A 24,651-nucleotide genomic window follows, 5' to 3' on the forward strand; every position below is an offset into this window, starting at 1 on the left:
GTTACTAGAACAAGCCTAAAGCTTTTTCAAAAAATTGAGGTTTTCCTGCCTGAAAAGCTCTTTTTGCTCACAGCTGACATCCCAGCACCAGTATTTTGGGTGTTTCAGCTTTTTATGAGGGCAACCTGACATCAGCCTGACAGTGAAGACTGGCATAACGGGCATCGCAACTGGACAAGGACAACAACCTCAACCAGGCTAGAGTGGAACACCGCAGTGGCTCGCTTATGAAAATGACCCTCTGGCCATAACACTGAAGTGGTCAGGAATTCCTCCTGCTGAGCGCTGCTATGCAGAAGGCCCGGAGGATCACTTTGCTTAGCTTTGTGATACCGCGGTGAGATGTCCCTCTGGGTTCCCGTACCTGCAGAACACACCAGGAGGCTGGGAGGAGGTTGGTGAGGGTGCGTCTCATTCTCCAGCCTGGGTCTCTGAAACTGTAGCTCCGCAGACTCTTATGCTGCTGACTGGCATCTCCGCTAGCAGGATCCTGGCTAGGTGATCGTGCTTCGTGACTCTTTCAAAGAAGAGGTTCACGCGCAGTTTTGGGGCTCTCTTGGCCAAGTTGGCCCACGACATTCCCCTGACCACTTGCCCATGAGGGTCGTGGATATGACATTGGATATTCAAGGTGCACAGGGAACGAGTGCTGTGCTCCCGCAGGGTGTGCAAGTCAGCCCACCACGTTTCCGTGACAGCGACTACGTCATAGCTGTCCTGCTGCACAATGGCTTCCAGCTCCTCCTCTTTCTTGCCCATGCTGCAGGCATGAGTGTGGAAGCACTTCAGCTGGCCTGCTGATCCTGACACCTTTTTGCTGGAAGAAGGCTTCACTCCTACCTGACCATTCCCAGGAGCAGCCGTAGCTTCTAACCCATCAACGACCCTTGTGTCTCTGCTGCCGGATTCATCCCTTTCCCCCTTCAAATCTACTTGAAAGCCCCTTTGATGAGCCCTGCCAACTCCTGTGCAAGGATCCTTTTCCCCTTTTGAGGCAGGTGTATCCCGTCTGTCTCCAACAGGCCTGCTGTCCTGTCAAACCATGCTGTGATCAAAAACCCCAAAGTCCTGCCACTGACACCAGGCTCGCAGCCAGGTATTGATCTGCTGGCTCTTCCTGTTGCTTTCCTCATCCTTCCCTGTGCCTGCAACGACAGAGGAGAACACGACTTGCGCTCCTGAGCCCTTTCCTAGTCATCCCAAGGCCCAGAAGTCTCTCTTGATCTCCCTTGGGATTCTCGGTAACAGATCATCTCTGCCTGTCTGAAAAATGAGGAGCGGTTAATAATCGGAGGGGCTTACCAGGGAGAGAAGTTTTCTTCTGGTATCTTTAACCCGGGCCCCTTCCCTGAGCACACTTCCCTGAGAAGTGGGTCTGGTCTGCATATCGGGCCTTGCGCTCCCTTCAGGATGGAGTCGCCTACAACAGTGACCCGTCTTTTCTTCTTAACTGAAGACGTTTTGATGCGAGGTGTGGTTTGGCTTAACCTTGGCAACACCTCTGTGGACACTGCATTATCTTCCTCGTCAGCATTAGGTTCCCCTTGCAGAGCCTCGTACCTGGTTTTTCAGGGTACCTGGAAGGCCAGGGAGTTACTGGGGAGACACGCCTGCTTCGCCGGGCAGGAACATGTTCCCACAGCCCCCTGTCCTCTTAGTTACCTTCTTCAGCTAGGCAGAGGGAGGGCGGGGAATCTGCTGTGTCCCCCATCTTGTCAGCAGCCCCCCTGGGAGCTGCTGGCTCTGCTGGGCGGCCTGCGCTCTCCCGGCCTTTCCCCAGCTCCGGAAAAGCCCCTGTTTTGCCTTTTTTCGCCACCAACCCCCGCTCCCTTGCGGACGTACCTGCCCCGAAGCTGTCCCTCGGGAAGCGACCGGTGGGGGCCGTTACACCCCGTTTAAATTGAGCGCCGTTCCTGCTCGCCCCGGCCCGGCCCGTCAGCGCCCCCCCGCCAGCTGCCGGCCCTCGCGGCCGGCCTGCGCCCTCCCGGCCTTTCCCCGGCCCCGGGCAGCTCCGGAATAGCCCCTTTTTTGCCTTTTTTCGCCACCAACCCCCGCTCCCTTGCGGACGTACCTGCCCCGAAGCTGTCCCTTGGCGAGTGAGAATTCGCGAGAAGACACAGACGGCCCTTCAGCACTAGTTCCTGATCACGTTGCAGGGATATGCGGGGGGAACACCGCCGCCTCCTCGGAGGGAACCCCCGAGCGCCGCCATCGGCCGCCGCTGTGGGCCGGGCCGGGCCGGGCCGGGCCGGGGCCGGGGCCGGGGCCGGGGCCGGGGCCTGGGGCGGGGCTGCGGCCGGCTGTGGGGCGGCTGAGGGCCCGGCGCCGTGGCCTGTGCTCCAGAGCCCTCAGCAGCTCCCTTGCCCTTCTCTGGACACACAGAATGGGAAGTGGGAAAGGGAGGAAAGTCGTGGCGTGAGAGAAAGGCAGTTTAATACGCAAAGCAAAAGCCGCGCGCACAAGCAAAGCCAAACAAGGAACCCGTTGGCTGCTTCCCATTGCAGGCGGGGGTTCAGCCGTCTCCAGGAAAGCCGGGCTCCGGCAGCGTGACGGTGACTTGGGAAGACAAACGCCATCACTCTGAACATCAGCCCTTCCTTCTTCTTTCCCCGGCTTTATATACTGAGCGTGACGTCAAATGGCACGGAATGTCCCTTTGCTCAGTCGGGGTCAGCTGTCCTGGCTCTGTCCCCTCCCAACTCCCTGTGCCCCCCAGGCCACTGTCGGTCGGGCAGCGTGAGGAGCAGAAAAGGCCTTGAGAGCTCAGCAACAGCTAAAACCACCAGTGCGCTACCAACACTGTTTTCATCCCAAATCCAAAACACAGCGCTACACCACCTGCTCGCAAGGAAGTCATCCCCACCCCAGCCGAAAGCGTGACACCCCAGTGCCTTGGGAGGGAGCAACTGGGGCTGGGGGCAGACAGGGACATGGACGCAGATGCAGACATGAACAAGGACAGGGACACGGACACAGGAGCAGGCAGGAGCAGCCTGGGGAAGAGCAGACACAAGAGGGAAGGCTTGTGGACAGAAAGGGAAGGGGGTGGAGGGTCAGCAAGGGATAGAAGGGGAGGTGCGGGCATCCCTGAGAAGACACACCTTTGAGTCGATCCCTTCCAGGCAAAATGCTTTCAGAGGCTCCACACATTTGCCTTCTGGGCCCACAGAAAAGTGTGGGAGCACAAGTCTGAGGCCTGTGCGCCCCAAAGGGAGAGAAGGAGATGTTCAGCAAAGGGACAGGAGGACTTGGCATTACCCCTTCACGGGTCTCACACCATCCCAAAACCTCCCATGAACTCAGCAGCGCCCCGAGCTGCTGCCACTGCTCACGGCGGTGATGACCAGCTCCAGCCTCCGTCCTCTTGGCACCCTCCCTGCAGGTATTGATGTGCGTGGAGGAGATCCCCCTGAGCCGCCTCTTCTCCAGGCTGAGCACTCCCAGCCCTGCCCAGACTTGGCACTTGAACTTCAGCAGCAGAGACCATTTCACTGTTTAGCTAGACCGAAGGCCAAAAAGTTAAAGGATGTGGCCTGTGCTTGTACCGTGATTCTTTTTCACTCATTGGGCTGGTTTTGGTTGTTTTGTTGGGGTTTTTTTAGGCGTTTAGTAACTGGGAACTTTCTTATCCTTTCCGATTTTTCTGAACCCCACCCTTTTGCAGGGAAATGTGCTCATGAGGAGAGGAGTCCGTGCGCCCTGTTTGCTTGCAGAGCTGTAGCCTGCGTCAGCCTGCACTCGTGGTTCTGCTCCCTTTTGGCAATACACAAACGTCTAGAGCGGATGTAAATTAAGTGGTGCCCATGTCACAGCCCTGTGGTGTCACGCAGGATGTGCCACCAAAGGTGTGCGACAGCTTTGACCCGCGTCAATGAGCATCAGGTCTTTGCACGCCTGAGGGAAGCACACGGCCTGATGGTTGCTGACAGCGCTCTTTAGGTTCTGTTGCGCTGCAGAGCTTCCAAGGAACAGCCGGGATCTGCAAAGCTTTCTAGAAATTGTCTTTGGATCTACTCTCGTACCGGGGATAATTTCCAATATGTCAAGTAAGATCATGGCATGAGCTGAGGGTACGACATCTTCTAATGGTAATAGAAGTTGTCTATCTCTCTGTGTGGGGTGTAATGCTCAAGGGCCCCCCCATCTCCACGGGAGAGTGGGCATTACTGTAGCATCTACTGTTGTCGTTACCCAAAACTGATTCTCTGCTCCTGTCAAGGGACAAAACTGATCTGCTGACAGTCACAGGGATAGAGAAAATACTGACTTTTTTATTGGTTCAGAAGAGGGGCACCCCAGGGGGTTCCTGGCCCCACACTTCCCACCCATTGGGGGAAATTTCTGAAGCAGACACGGCGCGGCCGGCAGCAGCGTCTCCACCAGTCCTTCAGGCGGTGCCAGAGCCGGGTGCAGCAGTGACACAGGCACCGTCCTAGCGGGCACAGCCCTGGGGACGCCTGGTCACACTCCCTATTCAAAGGCTTGCCATGCTGCTGCCTCTCCTCCTCCAAGGTCTTGACAGTGTCCAAGAGCTCCAAGAAGAGCTCCCTCTCGTCCGTGGCCTTGGCTAGGGGGCTGCTGGGCGGCGGAAGCACAGTCATGGGGCTCTGCGCCCTGTCCCTCCTCCCTTCCGCATCCATGGGGGTGTTCCTGCCTGAGCCTGGGGGGCTGCTGGTGCTTGGCCCCATGGAGTTGTTCTCGCCCGGCCCCGTCTTGCTGTTTCTCTTCACTTCTGCCAGGCTCCCCCTGCCGAGCTCCACAGGGCTGCTCCTTTCCTTCTCCTTCACACTTGTGTCTGGTCCCTTGTCCTTCTCCTTGTCCATGTCCCCATCCTCAGCCTTATCCGTGTTTGCATCCACTCACGGCCACTCCACTCCCAGGTGCCGGGGCTTCACTGTGGCCCCCAGCTGCTCCTGCGCCGCCATCGTGCCCAGGGGATGGAGGGGCTCCCCGGGGAGGTTCTGGTCACAGGCTCCCGCTGCCCCTTGCCAACGGGCCTGCAGCACCTTCAGCATCTCACAGCACTGCCTGGCCATCTCCTGGGTGCACTCGAAACAGCGGAGGAGCTCCATGACCAGCTCCCCTTGGTCCGTGGCCATGGCTGGGGGGCTGCAGGGTGAAGGCTGCGTGTGCATAGGGCTCTGCGCCCTGTCCCTGCTTTCCCTGGGGACCGGCTCTTGCTTGGTCCTTGTAGGCATTTCCAGTGGGGGCTCCTGGCAGAGGGCTGGCCCTGGCTCCTCCACCCTCCCCTTCACAGCCCTGGGGGGATGGCACGGTCCTGAGCGGTCGAGTGCTGCCAGCTCCGCCATTGCACCAGGACAGGGCTCCGGGAAGGAGTAGAGGGAGCTGAAGGAAGAGCAGCCTCTGTCTGTCATTGTGTTCATGGTGGCCATTGGGGCCCATGGGGAGAGGGGCTTCCTGTTCAAGGCCTCCGCACTCGCCCTGCAGAGGAGGAGAAAGAGACCCCGCTGCACCCCAGAGCCCAGCGGGACCCGCGGGCAGCACCCCTCCTTGGCCGGTGGGCAGGGCTGCCCAGCGCAGGCAGGGGCAGGGCACGGGGTGAGGGTCTGGGGCAGCATCTGGGGTCTCCCCCACACTCGCCGCTTCTCCTGCTTGGGCCGGGATTTCTCCACTCCTCCATCCACTGGCTGAGAAGCTGCGGAGGGAGGAGACAGAGTGAGCGGCCAGCAGCTGCCGGCACAGCCCCGGCTCAGGGCTGCCGTGGGGTGTCGGCTGTTTGCAGGGTGCTCCATGCTGGTGCCACTCACCGCTCTGCTTCTCTGGCCGGGCTCTCGTCTTCCTTGTCCGACGCTTCTTCTTCTTCTTCTTAAACCACTTCTGCAAGGTTCCGAGGAGCTGGGTGAGACGGGAGCACCTCCCAGTCCCACACCACAGCCCCCCATGGCACCCCACACCACCCCATGCCATCCCTCGCCACCCCACGCCGCAGCACAGTGTGGTGCAACAGTCACCTACCTGAAGCCGCTTGCTCTGCAGCACAGCTGAGAATACGCTGAGCCCCATCACAATCAGGAGGAGAGGGCCCAAGGGAGACACGGCGTCAGAGCGCCCCATGGCACCAACGCCGGTGTGGCTGCGGTGCTCCGAGTCACCAGCACAGAACCGCGATGCGGCTCCCCAGTGTCCTCCTGGGTCCCAGTGATGGGACCCGCAAGACTGCTGGGGTGTCAGAGGCTGAGGCTGCAGTCTGCCCAGACAATGCCAGACTGCGGTGCCCAGCATCCGCTGACAGCTCCAGTGGGGACCGCGTCCCCCATTTATAGTGTGGCCGGGGTTTACGTGCCCGCTTTGTGACATCGAGGGGCAGTCAAAGCCCCCGTTGGCGACACTCAGCAAGGGATGAGGAAGAGCAAGAGAAGGAGGGTACTTGCCCCAAGCTGCCAACAGGACTATTTCATAGCACGAACATCACATTTAATATAAATTATAAAGTTTGCTGTGTAGTTCGACTCTCCCTTGATGGCGGTGGTCCAGAGAACTCCTTGCCGCGGTCTCGGAGCCCTGAGCCCTTCCCTTCCTCCCGAAGCCGCAGCGCTCGCAGTGTCCCCCATTGGCTGTCCCCTGCTGGGAGTGCACGGCTTCCTGCTGATGGAATGGGCTGGGTGTAGTCCTTGGGTATTTTATATTGATATCGGGATTGACACTGCTTCTTTAGCATTATTAATGTTAATTCTTTAGTTTTATCCTAGTAAATCTATTTCTATTGCAACCCTCCTGTTTCCTTGTTTTTCCCCAATTCCCCTTCCCGGGTGGGGAGGGGTCATCGGGTGAGAGAGTAGTTGTCTAAAGGACAAGAAATTGTGGTGGGTTTCTCAAACCATAACAAGAAGGGAGGGAGAAGGAGAAGGGCCCCACCCCTTCAGGGCATGGTTTGGGTGGGAAGGGACCTCTAAAGGCCACCCAGTGCCACCCCCTGCCCTGGGCAGGGACACCTCCCACCAGCCCAGCTTGCTCCAAGCCCCGGCCAACCTGGCCTTGAACCCCTCCAGGGATGGGGCAGCCACAGCTTCTCTGGGCAACCTGGGCCAGGGGCTCACCGCCCTCACAGCCAAGAATTTCTGCCCGAGATCTCAGCAAAATCTCCCCTCTTGCAGTGGAAACCCCTTCCCCCGCATCCCATGGCTCCTCTCCCTCATCCAGAGTCCCTCCCCAGCTTTCCTGGAGCCCCTTGAGGGACTGGAAGGGGCTCCAAGGTCTCCGTGGAGCCTTCTCTTCTCCAGGCTGAACCCCCCAACTCTCTCAGCCTGTCCTCACAGCAGAGGGCCTCCAGCCCTCCCAGCATCTCCGGGGCCTCCTCTGGACCATATATATATATACACATGGACACCTTCCGCTCCTCCTGTGTCCCCACCGGTGCCTGCCACCCTGCCGGGCCAGGGGCCGGGTCTGCTGCAGCCCCCCGAGACGCCACTCCAGTGTCCAGCAGCCCTGCTGAGGGTCCCAGGGGAGCGGGGCAGCCCCCACCCCGTCCCCTCCGGGTGCTGGCTGGGGCCAGGATGGTGCCCAGGAGGGACGGAGGGGTCTGGCCCTCGATGCCTTTGGTGACAGAGTGCGGGGCTCGTGGAGCCCACCCAGGGCAGGGCAGGTCAGTGCTGGGGTCCATCATAGCACCCATGGCGGGTGTGGGGCAGCACTTGGGTGCCGCGGGTGGCTGGCAGGGTCCCGCAGCAGCTGCAGGGCTCTCGCCGGGTTGGAGTGGGGGAATTTGAAGGGGAAGCTGCCGTTGGAGCCGCACAAGAGGAAGCCGCCACGTTCAGGGGCGGGTGCAGGTTGTTGCGCGGGTAGGAGACGGTGAGGGGTGCAGCCCTGCTGTGTGAGCGAACCGCACTTGGGTGCAGGCAGATGCTCAGCCAAACCCAAGTTAATGCTCTTGCATGAGGCCGTCAGCGAGAGCTCAGCACCAAAACCAAAAACCAGCCCTGTTTCGGCTGGAGATCGGGCTGGTAAGTGGCTGAAACAGCCTGAACGCAGCAGAAAACCCGACTACGACTCAACCCCTCGATGCTCTAAACACCCGCAGCCATCAGGTCTGTGGAGCTCCAGCCACGGCCGCTCCGCTCCCAGGTGCTGGGGCTTCACTGTGGCCCCCAGCTGCTGCTGCGCCTCCATCCTGCCCAGGGGATGGAAGGGCTCCCCGGGGAGGTTCCAATCACAGGCCCCCGCTGCCCCTTGCCAACGGGCCTGCAGCACCTTCAGCATCTCATAGCACCGCCTGGCCATCTCCTGGGTGGACTCGAAAGAGCAGAGGAGCCCCACGACCAGCTCCCCTTGGTCCGAGGCCATGGCTGGGGGGCGGTGGGGTGGGGTGGGGCGCTCTGGGGTGAAGGCTTCATGTACACAGGGTTCTGCACCCTGTCCCTGCTCAATGCCTCCGCACTCGCCCTGCAGAGGAGGAGAGAGAAGAGACCCCTCTGCGCCCTGGACCCCAGCAGGGCCCACGGGCAGCACCTGACGGGGGGATCACTTCTCCTCCGCATCCTTAAGCCAGGAGCAGGGCCCGATCCTCAGCATCCCCAGCTGCGCCGGGGTCCCTGTCCCGGCCGTCTCCCTCTGGGTCCTTCTCCTGGCCATCTCCCTCTGTCCAGGGGGACCTGCAGCCACTTCAACTGGGACAGGGGTCAGGCGCCAACACACCCATCGGGGTGTATCAGCCACCACCTCCCCCCGAGTTTCGTGGGTGCCAGCCTGTCGCACTGGGGTTGGGCACTGAGGGGGTAACACCCCCAGCTGCGGGAAGGGTGGATGAACCACAGCACCAGGGATAGAGAAAATACTGACTTTTTTATTGGTTGACAAGAGGGGCACCCCAGGGGATTCCCGGCCCCACACTTCCCACCCATTAGGGGAAATTGCTGAAGCAGACACGGCGCGGCCGGCAGCAGCGTCTCCACCAGTCCTTCAGGCGGTGGCAGAGCCGGATGCAGCAGTGACACAGGCACCGTCCTAGCGGGCACAGCCCTGGGGACGCCTGGTCACACTCCCTGTCCACGACCTCGTCGCGCTGCTGCCTCTCCTCCTCCAAGGTCTTGACAGTGTCCAAGAGCTCCAAGTAGAGCAACTTGTCGTCCGTGGCCTTGGCTGGGGGGCTGCTGGGCGGTAGAACCACATTCACGGGGCTCTGCACCCTGTCCCTCCTCCCTTCCGCATCCATGGGGGTGCTCCTGCCTGAGCCTGGGGGGCTGCTGGTGCTTGGCCCCATGGAGTTGTTCTCGCCCGGCCCCATCTTGCTGTTTCTCTTCACTTCCGCCAGGCTCCCCCTGCCGAGCTCCACAGGGCTGCTCCTTTCCTTCTCCTTCACACTTGTGTCTGGTCCCTTGTCCTTCTCCTTGTCCATGTCCCCATCCTCAGCCTTATCCGTGTTTGCATCCACCCACGGCCACTCCGCTCCCAGGTGCCGGGGCTTCACTGTGGACCCCAGCTGCTGCTGCGCCTCCATCCTGCCAAGGGGATGGAAGGGCTCCCCGGGGAAGTTCTGGTCACAGGCTCCCGCTGCCCCTTGCCAACGGGCCTGCAGCACCTTCAGCATCTCACAGCACTGCCTGGCCATCTCCTGGGTGCACTCGAAACAGCGGAGGAGCTCCATGACCAGCTCCCCTTGGTCCGTGGCCATGGCTGGGGGGCTGCAGGGTGAAGGCTGCGTGTGCACAGGGCTCTGCGCCCTGTCCCTGCTTTCCCTGGGGACCGGCTCTTGCTTGGTCCTTGTCGGCAGTTCCTGTGGGGGCTCCTGGCAGAGGGCTGGCCCTGGCTCCTCCACCCTCCCCTTCACAGCCCTGGGGGTACAGCGGGGTCTTGAGCGGTTGAGCGCTGCCAGCTCCGCCATTGCACCAGGCCAGGGCTCTGGGAAGGAGTAGAGGGAGCTGAAGGAAGAGGAGCCTCCGTCTGTCATGGAGTCCATGGTGGCCAGCGGGGCCCGTGGGGAGAGGGGCTTCCTGTTCAAGGCCTCCGCACTCGCCCTGCAGAGGAGGAGAAAGAGACCCCGCTGCAACCCGGAGCCCAGCGGGACCCGCGGGCAGCACCCCTCCTTGGCCGGTGGGCAGGGCTGCCCAGCGCAGGCAGGGGCAGGGCACGGGGTGAGGGTCTGGGGCAGCATCTGGGGTCTCCCCCACACTCACCGCTTCTCCTGCTTGGGCCGGGATTTCTCCACTCTTCCATCCACTGCCCGAGAAGCTGCAGCGGGAGGAGACAGATTGAGCGGCCGGCAGCCCCCTGCACAGCCCCGGCTCAGGGCTGCCGTGGGGTGTCGGCCGTTTGCAGGGTGCTCCATACTGGGGCCACTCACCGCTCTGCTTCTCTGGCCGGGCTCCTGTCTTGCTTGTCTGACGCTTCTTCTTGTTCTTCTTCCACCACTTCTGCAAGGTCCCCAGGAGCTGGGTGAGACGGGAGCACTTCCCAGTCCCACACCACAGGCCCCCACACCACCCCATGCCATCCCTCGCCACCCCACGCCGCAGCACAGTGTGGTGCAACAGTCACCTACCTGAAGCCGCTTGCTCTGCAGCACAGATGAGAATATGCTGAGCCCTGTCACGATCAGGATGAGAGGGCCCAGGGGAGACACGGCGTCAGAGCGCCCCATGGCACCGACTCCGGTGTGGCTGCGGTGCTCCGAGTCACCAGCACAGAACCGCAATGCGGCTCCCCAGTGTCCTCCTGGGTCCCCAGTGACGGGACCCGCAAGACTGCTGGGGTGTCAGAGGCCGAGGCTGCAGTCTGCCCAGACAATGCCAGACTGCGGTGCCCAGCATCCGCTGACGGCTCCAGTGGGGACCGCGTCCCCCTTTTATAGTGTGGCAGGGGGGCACATCCCCCCTTTGTGACATCGTGGGGCAGTCAGAGCCCCGCTTTGTGACATCACAGGGCAGTCAGGGCCCCCCTTGGTGACACTCAGCAGGGGATGAGGAAGAGCAAGAGAAGGAGGGCACTTGCCCCAAGCTGCCAACAGGACTATTTCATAGCACGAACATCACATTTAATATAAATTATAAAGTCTGCTGTGTAGTTCGACTCTCCCTTGATGGCGGTGGTCCAGAGAACTCCTTGCCGCGGTCTCGGAGCCCTGAGCCCTTCCCTTCCTCCCGCAGCCACAGTGCTCGCAGTGTCCCCCATTGACTGTCCCCTGCTGGGAGTGCACGGCTTCCTGCTGATGGAATGGGCTGGGTGTAGTCCTTGGGTATTTTATATTGATATCGGGATCGACACTGCTTCTTTAGCATTATTAATGTTAATTCTTTAGTTTTATCCTATTAAATCGATTTCTATTGCAACCCTCCTGTTTCCTTGTTTTTCCCCAATTCCCCTTCCCGGGTGGGGAGGGGTCATCGGGTGAGAGAGTAGTTGTCTAAAGGACAAGAAATTGTGGTGGGTTTCTCAAACCATAACAAGAAGGGAGGGAGAAGGAGAAGGAGAAGGGGAAAAGGAGAAGGAGAAGGGCCCCACCCCTTCAGGGCATGGTTTGGGTGGGAAGGGCCCTCTAAAGCCCACCCAGTGCCACCCCCTGCCCTGGGCAGGGACACCTCCCACCAGCCCAGCTTGCTCCAAGCCCCGGCCAACCTGGCCTTGAACCCCTCCAGGGATGGGGCAGCCACAGCTTCTCTCGGCAACCTGGGCCAGGGGCTCACCGCCCTCACAGCCAAGAATTTCTGCCTCAGATCTCAGCTCAGTCTCCCCTCTTGCAGTGGATACCCCTTCCCCCTCGTCCCATGGCTCCCCTCCCTCATCCAGAGTCCCTCCCCAGCTTTCCTGGAGCCCCCTGAGGGGCTGGAACGGGCTCCAAGGTCTCCCCGCAATCTTCTCTTCTCCAGGCTGAACTTTTATAGATATTATTTAGTATTCCTGCTGAAAAATGAGAACCCCTGTCTGATCCTCTGGTTTCATTTCAGTCAGTATCTGGGAATGATTTCCCACAAAAGTGCTTTGACCATTCCTGGGGGATCAGCTTTCCTGGTAGGAAAAGCTTCTACTCCTCCTGAGGGTTGATCCATGATTACCAGCGGGTGCTTAACACCTTCCACAGGAGGCACGTCAGCATAACCCATCTGCAGCCTTTGGAATGGGAAGTATGACCACGGTTGCCCTCCAGCCTCCTGCTTGGGTTTTGCACCGGAAAACTTCCAACCTGTGGGCCAAGAACTCACAATCCCCTTTACTGCCATATGTCTTCCGGGGACTGTCCACCTTTTCTCAATCTGGTTAAAAATTGTCACCCGTGTTGAGGAATGGCTATATGAGAACGGACACGGCGCCATGCAGGATTGTCAGAAGTAAGCTATGCCTGCCTGCATGGAGAATTCCGAGTCACGCTGATAAGAAAGATGCTGAAGGCCGTGCTGACCTTCCTTAAGTCAGATAAACAACTTTGAGAAAGTAGACTGTGAGAGAACAGGAACAAACCTGGACCCAAGAAACTGCATGTAGGAGGAGTATGAATAATGTAATCTTTAGCGCACAGCCAATAGTTGTAAGACAAATAGGCATATCTAAGTATAAGAGTATAAAAGTCTGATGAAGCTGCAATAAAGCTGAAGCTTGCTTTATCACTCATATTGAGTCGACTGCCTGTTTCCCTCGCTCGTCGCACACGCGTCCATGTGTTTTATCACAAAACCGCCTAGCCAAAGCCATTGAGTATTTTCTTGGTAAGACGGGGCTTCCCCCAGTAGTCCAAATTCCAGTTTCATCTTTTGTGGAGGAGGGAGGGATCCCGAGTGCAGGGCCCAATTCCATTTTTACAGAGCAAGGCAGCGTTACATCTGTCCCTGTCGTCTGACCAATGGAAGACACGTCTCAGACAGACATCAGGTAGGTGAGCCCAGCGATTCTGCTCAGCTTCGCTGTCGTCTTCCATTGAGAAGACAGTTTTTCACTTCTCCTCTGGGTGTTGAGCCAAACCTAGAGGAAGACTCTCTCCAGCAGGCTCCTGAAAAGACCAAAGTCCCCCCTCCAGAAGCCCATGGTGGCAGTTCTGCTGGCACCCTTCCTTGCTTCCCTAAGAATCAAAAACTCTGTCATTTCATGGTCACTGTGCCCAAGACGGCCTCCAACATCACATCCCCCACAAGTCCTTCTCTGTTCACAAACAGCAGGTCCAGCAGGGCTCCTTCCCTAGTGCGTTCCCCCACCAGCTGTGTCAGGAATTTATCCCCACACACCCCAGAAACCTCCAAGACTCTTCCCTCTCAGCTGTATGGTGTTCCCAGCTGATATCTGGTAGGTTGAAGTCTCCCACCAGGGCAAGGGCCAGCAATCGTGAGATTTCTCCCACCTGCTTACAGAATATTTCACCTGCCTCTCTGTCCTGGTTGGGCAGTCTATAACAGACCATCATATCAGCCTTGTTGGCCCTCCCCCTCATTCTTACCCAGAAACACTCAACCCCAGTGTTTACCATCATTAAGGTCTCGATGTTCACAACACTCCCCAACATACAGGGCCACCCCACCTCCTCTCCTTCCTTGCCTGTCCCTTCTGAAGGGTTTGTAGCCATCTAATGCAGCACTCCAGTCGTGCGAGTCAGCCCACCACGTTTCCGTGACAGCGACTATGTCATAGCTGTCCTGCTGCACAATGGCTTCCAGCTCCTCCTCTTTCTTGCCCATGCTGCAGGCATTGGTGTGGAAGCACTTCAGCTGGCCTACTGGTCCTGACACCTTTTTGCTGGAAGAAGGCTTCACTCCTACCTGACCATTCCCAGGCGCAGCTGTAGCTTCTAACCCATCAACGACCCTTGTGTCTCTGCTGCCGGATTCATCCCTTTCCCCCTTCAAATCTACTTGAAAGCCCCTTTGATGAGCCCTGCCAACTCCTGTGCAAGGATCCTTTTCCCCTTTTGAGGCAGGTGTATCCCATCTGTCTCCAACAGGCCTGCTGTCCTGTCAAACCATGCTGTGATCAAAAACCCCAAAGTCCTGCCACTGACACCAGGCTCGCAGCCAGGTATTGATCTGCTGGCTCTTCCTGTTGCTTTCCTCATCCTTCCCTGGGCCTGCAACGACAGAGGAGAACACGACTTGCGCTCCTGAGCCCTTTCCTAGTCATCCCAAGGCCCAGAAGTCTCTCTTGATCTCCCTTGGGATGCTCGGTAACAGATCATCTCTGCCTGTCTGAAAAATTAGGAGCGGTTAATAATCGGAGGGGGGGAACACCGCGGCGTCCTGTGAGGGAACCCCCGAGCGCCGCCATCAGCCGCCGCTGTGGGCCGGGCCGGTGCCGGGGCCGGGGCCTGCGGCGGGGCTGCGCCCGGCTGTGGGGCGGCTGAGGGCCCGGCGCCGTGGCCTGTGCTCCAGAGCCCTCAGCAGCTCCCTTGCCCTTCTCTGGACACACAGAATGGTGGGAGAAATAAGTTCCGGTCCGAATGAAATAGGCTCAGGCAGAATCCTCTGGGAAGCACATTTTTATTCACGCTCTTGCAAGAGCGGGTGACCTAGCAAGTAGGCACACTTTCCGTTCTTGAAACACCACACCTTTTTGTTTCCTAATCCCGGCCCAATTTTTCCCTCCCCTCTTTCCTGTTGGTTGGGTACTCCAGGGTTTACAGTCTGTGCGAGGCGCCTAAAATTCTTCCCGCATGTCCTGCCGCTGTTTGCTTCTCTTTATGCTACACCTAAAGGGATTATCTGACTGGTTGATTTCTTTCCTTTTTGGTAACAAAAAAATTGCTCAATGTCATTAGCCCTGGTTAAATGTATGACTACCCTTCCAGACGCTAATCCAGTAGGAATCAGTTTGTCCTTTTGTCTGTGTGATAAGAGATGTTCTACAAGCCTTTGCTGGAGCCTCTTTGTCTCAGTCATTCCCTTACCGTGTCACCTCTGATGGAAACGGCTTTTCTCCTTCGGGTCAGGCATGACAGCTTTTGAGAATTTTGAATATCCTTGGGATGCTCAAACCAGCATGTTCCTAGTGTTATGTCTCCTGAATACGTTGCAGGTCTTGTTTAGGGCTAAACGACTATTTAAGACTACCGCCCAGAGATCTGCTCCGAGGCTGGCTAGGTGAGGAGAAATAACTGGCCTCCAGACGATCCAATGTGAACCAACAGAAGCCGTTTATTAAGCACAGATCATCACCTTTTATACCCTGTGTTGTCGCCGTACACGCGACTCGCTTATTTCTGATTAGCTAGTTACGCTGTCCACGCGCTGTCCATGCAGTTCGTTCACACAGCAGATTGGTTACAAGAATTCGCATAGTAAATTGCTTAGTCATTAGCACAACATGTTTTCTGCCTTCTCAGTTCCCGTTTTTGCCATGTACTGATTCCATCTTCTACCACCTGTTTTGCTCTTGCTCTAATCTCTCATAGTAGGGAGGCTGGCTCACGTGACCATTTTCTCTCAGACACATTCCTACAATCCCCCCTTTTTCTTCTTGAGCCAGCCAGACCTTATGCATGGCATTTTCTATCATGTCAGTCACTTTGCGGAGAACACACGAGGCTACCATAACCAATAGTAATATAACCAACAATAGCATGAGCCCTTGCTTTAGTAAATCTGATAACCATCCCGTTATACCCCATGAGCTTAACCAATCATCGAAACCTTTTTGACCACTTTTAATTTGGACATGTTATCCTTCAGATCCCGCAACTGCTTATGAATGGATGATGAGTGGTTGGAAAGGTTCATGCAACACATACCTTCAAAATCTTCACATCCATGACCCTGAGCTAACAGCAAAAAATCAATAGCCGCTCGATTTTGCAACGTAGCATGCCGAATGCTATCAACATCAGTGAGCAAGCTAGATATGATTTCAGTTGTAAGGTTTATCTGTTTACTTGCCCAACACCCTATCTTATTCAACATATTCAATGCCATGGCTGTTCCCAGCGAAGGAAGAATACTTAGCCCTATTCTTTGTCCGAGATTCGGGAACGTTATATGGTCGTCACAGGATGGAGTGAAGGTACGAACTGTTCTCTTGGCTCTGTGTTTACTGTGTGCTCTGCTCACTGTGTCTTTGGCCGTACGCAGGCCTCTGCTCGTAGATCTGCCCCATCTCCCCCTTTTTTGTTTAACACCAGACCATTTATTAACAAGGTGGCCATGACTCGTGCTTCTACTCGTTGTGACGCTCTTAGCAGGTTATATATCATACTAAACACAATTAAAAACAGAATCAAGAAGAACCCTGCTAAGGCAATAAATACCCAGATTCCTAAACTTAGCCCAGAAAGCCAATTTCTTTGGATTTACCCACGAGAAATCCTTTTGTAATATTTCAAATACATTGCGGTTCATTAAGTCTTGAATGTTTAGTATTTGAGCTTTTAGCTGGTCATTTGAAGGACGAATATTTTCTTGCAACGACACGTCAAAAGCACCTTGGAGATGGTGTTTAACCATTTCTCAGCCATGTAGCAACGTATTCCAGGGGAGAGATGTAACACAAAGTCTTCGAGAGTTGTACTCCCAATCACAATACAGAGAAAGACGTGTTTTTAATGCGTTTTGCCGATTCCCTATCCATATTACTGCTGTTTTATACCTTACTCACGTTAACTTTACACAATAAGATTGATTACATTCTTGTATACTTGCATTTTGAGCCGAAGCAAAGAGACGGATGAGAAGTACAAATCATTACAGAATTGTCTTGCTCGCAACTTCTATTTGTTGCAGTATTATCTGTGGTTAGCATGCACCCCGATTTAGGGTGCTTATAATACACCTTTGGTTGTTCAGGCCATTCAACACTTCTTACAAAATGTCGCTCTACTGCTGTGGATGACAAAGAAGACATGTTTAGAAAACTTAAAACATGAGTTGCTTTATACACTCACTCTTGAGGTGTCATACCTACGGGATTCCCCCTTTTTTGTTTAGCAAGCATGGTTTTTAAAGTATGATGCATACGCTCCACAATTGCTTGCCCAGTCGGGGAATGAGGAATACTGGTGACATGTTTAATACCTCATATCTGTAAAAAAAAAAAGACCTGTACTTTAGCGGACACATAAGCTGGTTCATTATCAGTTTTTATAGTTTTCGGTACTCCCACGACTGCGATGCATTGCAACCAACGTCGAATAACATCACAAGCCTTCTCTCCTGTATGAGCAGTAGCTACAACAAAGTGAGAAAACAAATCAACTGAAACATGTCCAAATTCCATAATGCGCGTAACATCGGATTGCCAAAGTTCATCAGGCGTAAGCCCTCGCGGGTTAACCCCCGCAAAGGATGGCAGAGGAGCCAGCTGCTGACAACCGGCACACGTTCACACAGTATCACGTGCTTGTTGTTGTGTCAAAGAAAATTGCTTCCTCAATGCCTTCGCATTTTGATGAAAAAAAATCATGCGACATTTTAGCTTGCTGCATAATGTTGGGAGTTGTTACCAACAGTGTGATAATCCGCAACTGTGTTTCCCTCAGTTAACGGGCCAAGTAAACAGCTATGAGAGCGTATCTGGACAATAAAATAAGGAAACTGTCTTTTTCATAAAAGCAACAGTAATTGCAGTAAGAGACTAAATAACCATTGGTTCTCTACTTGTTTTAGAAATGCTCCTTCAAGTCTTTGAACAATACCAGTAACACATTGAGATTCTGCCTACATTTAGCAGTTCCTGTTGAAATAAGTCCAAAGCCTTTACTGTGTCCCTGAACCATCTGCAAACACCGAACAGGTGCCATCAAGAGGCTTTGGTGCTAGCAGGATGCGCGGCTGTAAAGGAATTTGTGAAAGTGACTGTAATAGTCTGTGCCAGGGGAAAGAATAATTTATTTGCCCAATATAATGTACTAAGGAGGTTAAGACTTTGTGCTAACCAAGGGTCAAGGTCATCCTTTTTGGTGGGGACATGTATGTGGCTTGGATCCATTCCAGAAAGCTGCTGACAGCACAAACGACCCTGGAAAAACAATCGCGGTAACATTTCAATCATCGTAGTTACTGGTTTTGAAAAGGTATGTGGCAAAAATACCCACTCTAGTGCAGTCAGGCTCTTTGCGAGTGCATCATCCCACTGTCCTATCAGGGCATAAAGTTGAAATTCTTGTAGGAAGGTGTTCAATGCGTCTTGCAGCAGTAGTAGACTATATCTTATCTTGCAACATGCTGTAATGCCTTCGGAGCTGTTGGGGTTAATGAACATAGAACTTATGGGGGGGGGGCGGGGGCAGACACAGTGCTTCAGGGCATCCCCTGTATCTTCAAAGTGCGCTCATGTCTCTCTCCCCCTCGCTCATGTCTCTCTCCCCGTCTCTGACCCGAGACAGCCCCCTTATATCCTGCACTGGATTGAGTGGAGAAGTACAGGCTAGAGTCACTGCACGCGTGGCCAGTGCACGCAGCAAGTCCCACCAGACTCTCCTGCACTGGACTGAGTAGAAAAGTACAGGCCAGAGTCGCTGCACGCGTGGCCAGCGTATGCAGCGAGTCTCACCAAACTCATGATCCAGCTTTGCTAACAGCGGCTGTCTGATACGTGACTACATTGTTGTAATCCCGTCTTAGCTTCTTCTGTGAAGGTCGGGTTCTCATGGATACACACATAGTTTTTAGAGCAACATATTCTACAACTCGTACGAGGGTACGATGCAAAGCGGCATTTACAACTGATCGTATAATGCTTATTACACACGGCAAACAGCATACTAAACATAACAGACAAATTCCTTCCACACAGGCAATGAGTATAATTTGCTTCAACCAACCCCACCCCCAAGTCCAGCCAGCAAAGAGATTTCACCCAGTGGTCTCCACAAGTTGCTGGTTCGGTCGGTGCAGTTCCTGCAACTGGGCATGGATGGATTTGGAGTGGTCACTTAGATTCATACAATGCAGTCCTTTAAAATCTTGACAACCATGTCTGTGAGCTGAAAGCAAAAAATCAGTAGCAGTTCTGTTTTGCAACATCGCATATCGAATACTATCTACATCCAGCAACAACTCAGAAATAGCGGTACTAGTAGCATTGTTAAACTTATCCTTGGCAGCAAGAGAGTCCTTGTTATCACGAATCCTTGGCAGCAAAAGAGTCCTCGTTAGCAGGAGCGCATGCGGACTCCCTGTTCTTGCTGGTACTGTGCTTTGATCTTCTTCCACAACACCCAAGAGTACTCAGGGAGCTGGCGAGAGAGCTCACCACGCCTCTCTCCATCATTTATCAACAATCCTGGTCAACAGGGCAGGTACCAGATGACTGGAGGGTGACTAATGTGACGCCCATCTACAAGAAGGGTCGGAAGGAGGATCCGGGGAACTACGGGCCTGTGAGCCTGACGTCGGTACCAGGGAAGATCATGGAGAGGATCATCTTGAGTGAGCTCTCACGGCAAGTGCAGGGCAGCCACGGAATCAGGGCCAGCCAGCATGGGTTTAGGAAAGGGAGGTCCTGCTTAACAACCTGATCTCTCTCTATGACCATGTGAGCCGCCTGCTGGATGCGGGGAAGGCTGTGGACGTTGTCTCTCTGGACTTTGGTAAGGCCTTTGACACCGTCCCCCACAGCATTCTCCTGGAGAAGCTGGCGAATCGTGGCATAGACAAGTGTACTCTTTGCTGGGTTAAAAACTGGCTGGATGGCCGTGCCCAGGGAGTTGTGGTTAGTGGGGTGAAATCCTCTTGGCGGCCGGTCACCAGTGGTGTCCCTCAGGGCTCAGTTTTGGGGCCAGTTTTGTTTAAAATCTTTATCAATGATCTGGATGAGCGGATTGTGTGCACCTTCAGTAAGTTCGCAGACGACACCAAACTAGGTGGGAGTGTTGATTGGCTTGAGGGAAGGAAGGCTCTACAGAGGGCCCTGGACAGGCTGGCTGGCTGGATGGATGGATACACTACTACTGGACTGCACCTTCAGTCCAGTCGTGCTCATGAACTAGCACGGCCACTCTCGAGTCTTTGGTCGCGTTCAGTGAGAAACCAAAAGGACAAGCTACTTCAAAAAGTGCAGTTTATTTAAGCAACAGATAGATAGGTTCTTAGGGCAGCCGGTGATAAATACACTGTCTGCAAAGCACGTGCAAATGAAAGTATTGTTACATCTACAAAACGCGGGACAAAGTTCTAAAGATACAGCCTGGCTATACATGTAGAAAAGAGAGTCTCTAGAGAAATTTCTAAGTTTCCCGAGGAAGCCCTCGGTATAATCTAAGTCTTACCCAAAGGCGTCCCTGTGGGGGGGAAGAGAGGCTCAGCCCGTTGCCTGCTCCCAGAAGTCAGTGATGGAATTCTTTGCGATGGTGTCTTCCCTGGGTATCCCCCCTCTCTCGGGCTATTTTTCTACTATTTGTTATCTTCGAGGTGGAGTTTGAGTGACTTTAGTCATACATACTTTTATCATGAGTGGTGGAAATTTTTCTCGCTTCACAATTAAAGGTCTAGTTTACGAGAAGCTCAGGGCGCAGGCTCAAGAAGGAGCGGTCGCACCTTGGAGGCGGGTAGCCTTCGGGGTGGAGGTGTGTTTTGGTATTATAATGACATTCTAACGAGCAAAGTTCGCACAAAGGACAGCATTTCATCAAAATTTGGCAAAATGTTGGCTCCGAGTATGGAGCGGGCAGCTAATTGGCAGCTTATCTGTTTCCTGGTATCATCCCATTCCCGTATCCGCTATACATCCTAAGGTAAAGCCACGGAATAATTGCATCCCGTCCCGTACCTCATGTAGCTTATCAGGGAACCACAGGTGTTGTATTCTTCATGCCAGCTGCGGCTGTTTTCTCCCTCAGAAGCCTCTTGATTTTCTACTTTTCCTTCCTGTGTGAACAATGCTGTACTTTTGTGTTTTTAGCCAATGTAGTATTTATTCCACAGGGGGGCAGCGAGGTCTGTCCCTGTCCCCCTCCCCCACCCTCTGCCCTCGGCAGGACAAGGTGAACCAGGTCCTCACCTCCTACCTGTGGGTCCGTCAGGCCTGGCTGGACGCCCACCTCGCCTGGGACAAGGACGCTTACGGCGGCATCGACAGCATCCGCATCCCCAGCAGCTACGTCTGGCGGCCGCACATCATCATCCTCTACAACGAGTGGGTGCTGCTCGCCCTCCCCCACCCCCCGGCTGCTCCCGGAGCTGGGGGGGCTGAGGCTGGGGCTGGGGGTGTTGCCAACGGGGAGCAGGGGGGGTCCTGGTGTGGGGGATGTGGGGAGACGGTCACCTCGACTGGGTGAGAAGGCGGCGGCAGGAGGTGCTGGCATCAGCCTGGTGTGCCACCCACCTGGCAGCTGGGATGTGCCACCACGGGGGTGACCAGGGGCAGCGAGCCCCCTCTTCCTGGGGGTGACGTGGGGAGGGGACACGGGGTTGGGGACCAGTGCTCGGCCCCGGCCCCGCAGACCCTTGCCCCACGTGGGGCTCGGGGCCATCCTGGCCCCACAGCGATCCCTCCCCCAGCACCGACGACGGCTTTGGCGGCTCGGTGGAGACCAACGTGGTGCTGCGCTCCGACGGGCACATCACGTGGGACTCACCCGCCATCACCAAGAGCTCCTGCAAGGTGGATGTCTCCTACTTGCCCTTCGATGGGCAGCGGTGCCGCCTCACCTTCGGCTCCGGGACCTACAACGGGAACCAGATCGACCTCCACAACCGGCTGGACACCGGGGACCTGACGGACTTCGTGGAGAACGTGGAGTGGGAGGCGCTGGGCATGCCGGCTGTAATAAATAGAATCATGTTTGTTAATCAAATCAGGCTTTCTTAAAGGCTGGTGAAAACTTACACTGTTTCGACTCTTCACATACTTAAATCGCAGGCATCCAGCGTGCTATCTGGTGCACTTTGATACCTCAAGGCCTAAATCACAGGCATCTGGTGTGTTTTAACACTTCAAAGGGAAGAGCTAAATTGTGAGATAAGCTGAAAAGAGTCTCCCCAAGGACACTGATAAAGATGAGGAGCCTTCAGCCCCACCACCATCAGGAGGCGGGACAAGACCGACCCCCTAGCAACACGTCGCTCAGACACAGAATATACCAGGATTGACACATATACGGGAACCAGAAGAGTATATAATCAACTACTTTCGGGAAGTGGCTGTGCGCCGTTGGCGGAGCAAAGACTCCCCGGCCGCCCAGCGCTGTTTTGCTTGCTGCCGCTTGCTTAATAAACTAATTTGATTAATTGGACTGGTTCCTGTCAATTATTGGGCCACAATCTATAACAAATTTGGTGCCGTGACTCGGATAGAGGGAATTTGGCTGTAAACCTCACAGGGGGGCGCCCCGCTGAGTAAGCGGCCCCCGTTGGGGGTTTTTACACCCAAAACCTCTACCGACGAACTCGAAATTCGGCAGCAAGCAAATAAAAGCCGGCAACCCTGTAAACTTTGTGCACGAAGACCCGAACGAAGACTCAGGAGTGAGTAAGTATAGGCCGGTGATCCGTTCGGTTGGGGTTGGGTATCCTGGAGTGTGCCTGTGTGAGACGTCCACTTGAGGACGAAGCAAGTGCGGACCCCTTAGTAGTGCGGTTCCCATCTCCCGCGAGGGACTGGGCCACGAACAGGGGGAAAAGATTGTGTGCGTGTGTGAAGGCACTCCGGAAGATGGGACAGAAGAAAAGCAAGCCTTCTGATCCCATGGGTGGGTCGGTGCCTAAGGTTAGGTTACCCCAGATACCGCCAGACAGTTTGTTAGGATTAATGATTAAATATTGGGATGATTACCCTTCTAGGCAGGGTAAGGATAAAGCAAAAATGATACGTTATTGTATGGAAGTTTGGGGTGGGAAACAAATTAGAAGTGACCACCTGTATTGGCCCGGTTTTGGGTCCTTTGAAGATTGGATATGCCAGGCTTTACATATTTATGTTAATTCTAAGGAACCCTTTAGCCTGGAGGAGAGTGAATATGCACACTTGTGGATAAGGTCAGAGACTAGAGTAAATCTATATCACTTGAGAGAGAAGAAACAGGGGGGTAGGAAAAAAACCAATTTGTAGCTAAATCATGGACGGACATTAGAAAGAAGCTGGAGAAAGTGGAGGATTGGCAGGATAGGGGTTTGGAAGAATTGTTAAGGGAAGCCCAGAAAGTGTATGTCCGCAGGGAGGAGGAAATACATAAGAAACAAGCCAGAATGTTGGTAGCTGCAGTCAGAGAAGGGCAAAGGACGTCAACCCCTGGAAAAGGGTTTGAAGCTCGCCAGATAAGACAGGAGACCCGAAAACCTTTAAGAGGGAGAGAATGGGGAACTGTGGTTTGTTTTTATTGTGGAGGAAAAGGGCATGTTAAAAAGGACTGCAGAAAGAGAATGATGGATGAGAAAATGTTCAAAGACTAGGGGTGTCAGGGGCTCTATTTGCTGGGAACCCGAGGAAAAAAAAACAAAAAAACAAAAAAAAAAAACCACGAGAGCCCTTGATAAAACTAAAAGTGGGTCCCCAGCAACAAGAAATTGAGTTCCTAGTGGACTCGGGAGCAGAAAGATCTACCGTTCAAAAATTGCCCCAAGGATGTAAAATATCCTCGGCGACTACACAGGTTATTGGAGCAAAAGGAGAACCTTTTGGAATACCCGTAATAAAGGATGTGTTTTTTGAAACCCATTCTAAGGTAGGGGTGGGGTCCCTGCTACTCATGCCTGAAGCAGACTATAATTTATTGGGCCGAGATTTGATGATTGAATTAGGAATTGGCTTAGAAGTAAAAAATGAAACACTAAAAAAAATTAAACTGTGTCCCTTACGAGTAATAGATGAAGAGAAAATAAATCCTGAAGTCTGGTACACCCCGGAAACAGTAGGTAAGTTAGATATTGAACCCTTTTCAGTAACAATAAGGAACCCAGAAATACCAGTCAGAATAAAACAATACCCCCTTCCTAGAGAAGGGAGGCTAGGTTTGAAACCTGAGATCCAAAGATTACTTGAAAAGGGGTTGCTAGAACCCTGTATGTCTCCTTTTAATACTCCCATCCTGCCTGTAAAAAAAAAAACAAAAAAACAAACAAACGAAAAAAAAAAGCCGGATGGAAAATATAGGTTAGTACATGACTTATGAGAAATTAACCAGAGAACAATAGCTAGATTCCCGGTGGTGGCGAATCCACACACCCTCCTGAGTCAAATAGGGCCCGATAATCAATGGTATAGTGTAATAGATCTGAAGGATGCATTCTGGGCATGCCCTCTCAAAGAAGATTGCCGAGATTACTTTGCTTTTGAATGGGAAGACCCAGATAACCATCGGAAACAATTACGGCGGACGGTATTGCCCCAAGGGTTTACCGAATCTCCGAACTTGTTCGGACAAGCCTTAGAACAAATCCTGAAGGGGTATGAGTTAAGTGAAGGAGTCACACTGGTCCAATCTGTGGATGATTTGCTCCTAGCTGGTGATAGCGAAGAAAAAGTGAGGCAGGAAAGTATTAAGTTACTAAATTTTTTGAGTTTACAAGGATTGAAGGTATCAAAATCAAAACTACAATTTGTTGAGAAAGAAGTAAAATATCTGGGACACAGACTAAGCAAGGGAACTAAGAAATTAGACCCCGAAAGGGTGAATGGCATATTGTCATTACCGGCTCCTAGAACTAAAAGACAGGTTAGGCAATTATTAGGTCTCTTTGGCTATTGCAGGCAATGGATTGAGAACTATAGCAAAAAGGTGAAGTTCCTCTATACCAAATTAACTAAGGATGGATTATTGAAATGGTCGGAGGATGATGATAAACAATTAGAAAC

At 54.1% G+C, this 24,651-nt stretch overlaps 1 protein-coding gene across 1 annotated transcript in view; it reads left to right on the plus strand.

Moving 5' to 3' along the window:
* The window catches only part of LOC128901091 (neuronal acetylcholine receptor subunit alpha-10-like), a 51,834-nt gene that overhangs the window by 22,211 nt on the left and 4,972 nt on the right, over positions 1-24,651 (plus strand). The window contains exons 2-3 of the mRNA XM_054182881.1: positions 20,843-20,994; positions 21,360-21,618. Of these exons, the coding sequence (XP_054038856.1) occupies positions 20,843-20,994; positions 21,360-21,618 (411 nt within the window). The remainder of the gene's footprint in view (positions 1-20,842; positions 20,995-21,359; positions 21,619-24,651) is intronic.

The sequence above is a fragment of the Rissa tridactyla genome, chromosome 1 (genome assembly GCF_028500815.1).
Source record: "Rissa tridactyla isolate bRisTri1 chromosome 1, bRisTri1.patW.cur.20221130, whole genome shotgun sequence".
NCBI lineage: Eukaryota > Metazoa > Chordata > Aves > Charadriiformes > Laridae > Rissa > Rissa tridactyla.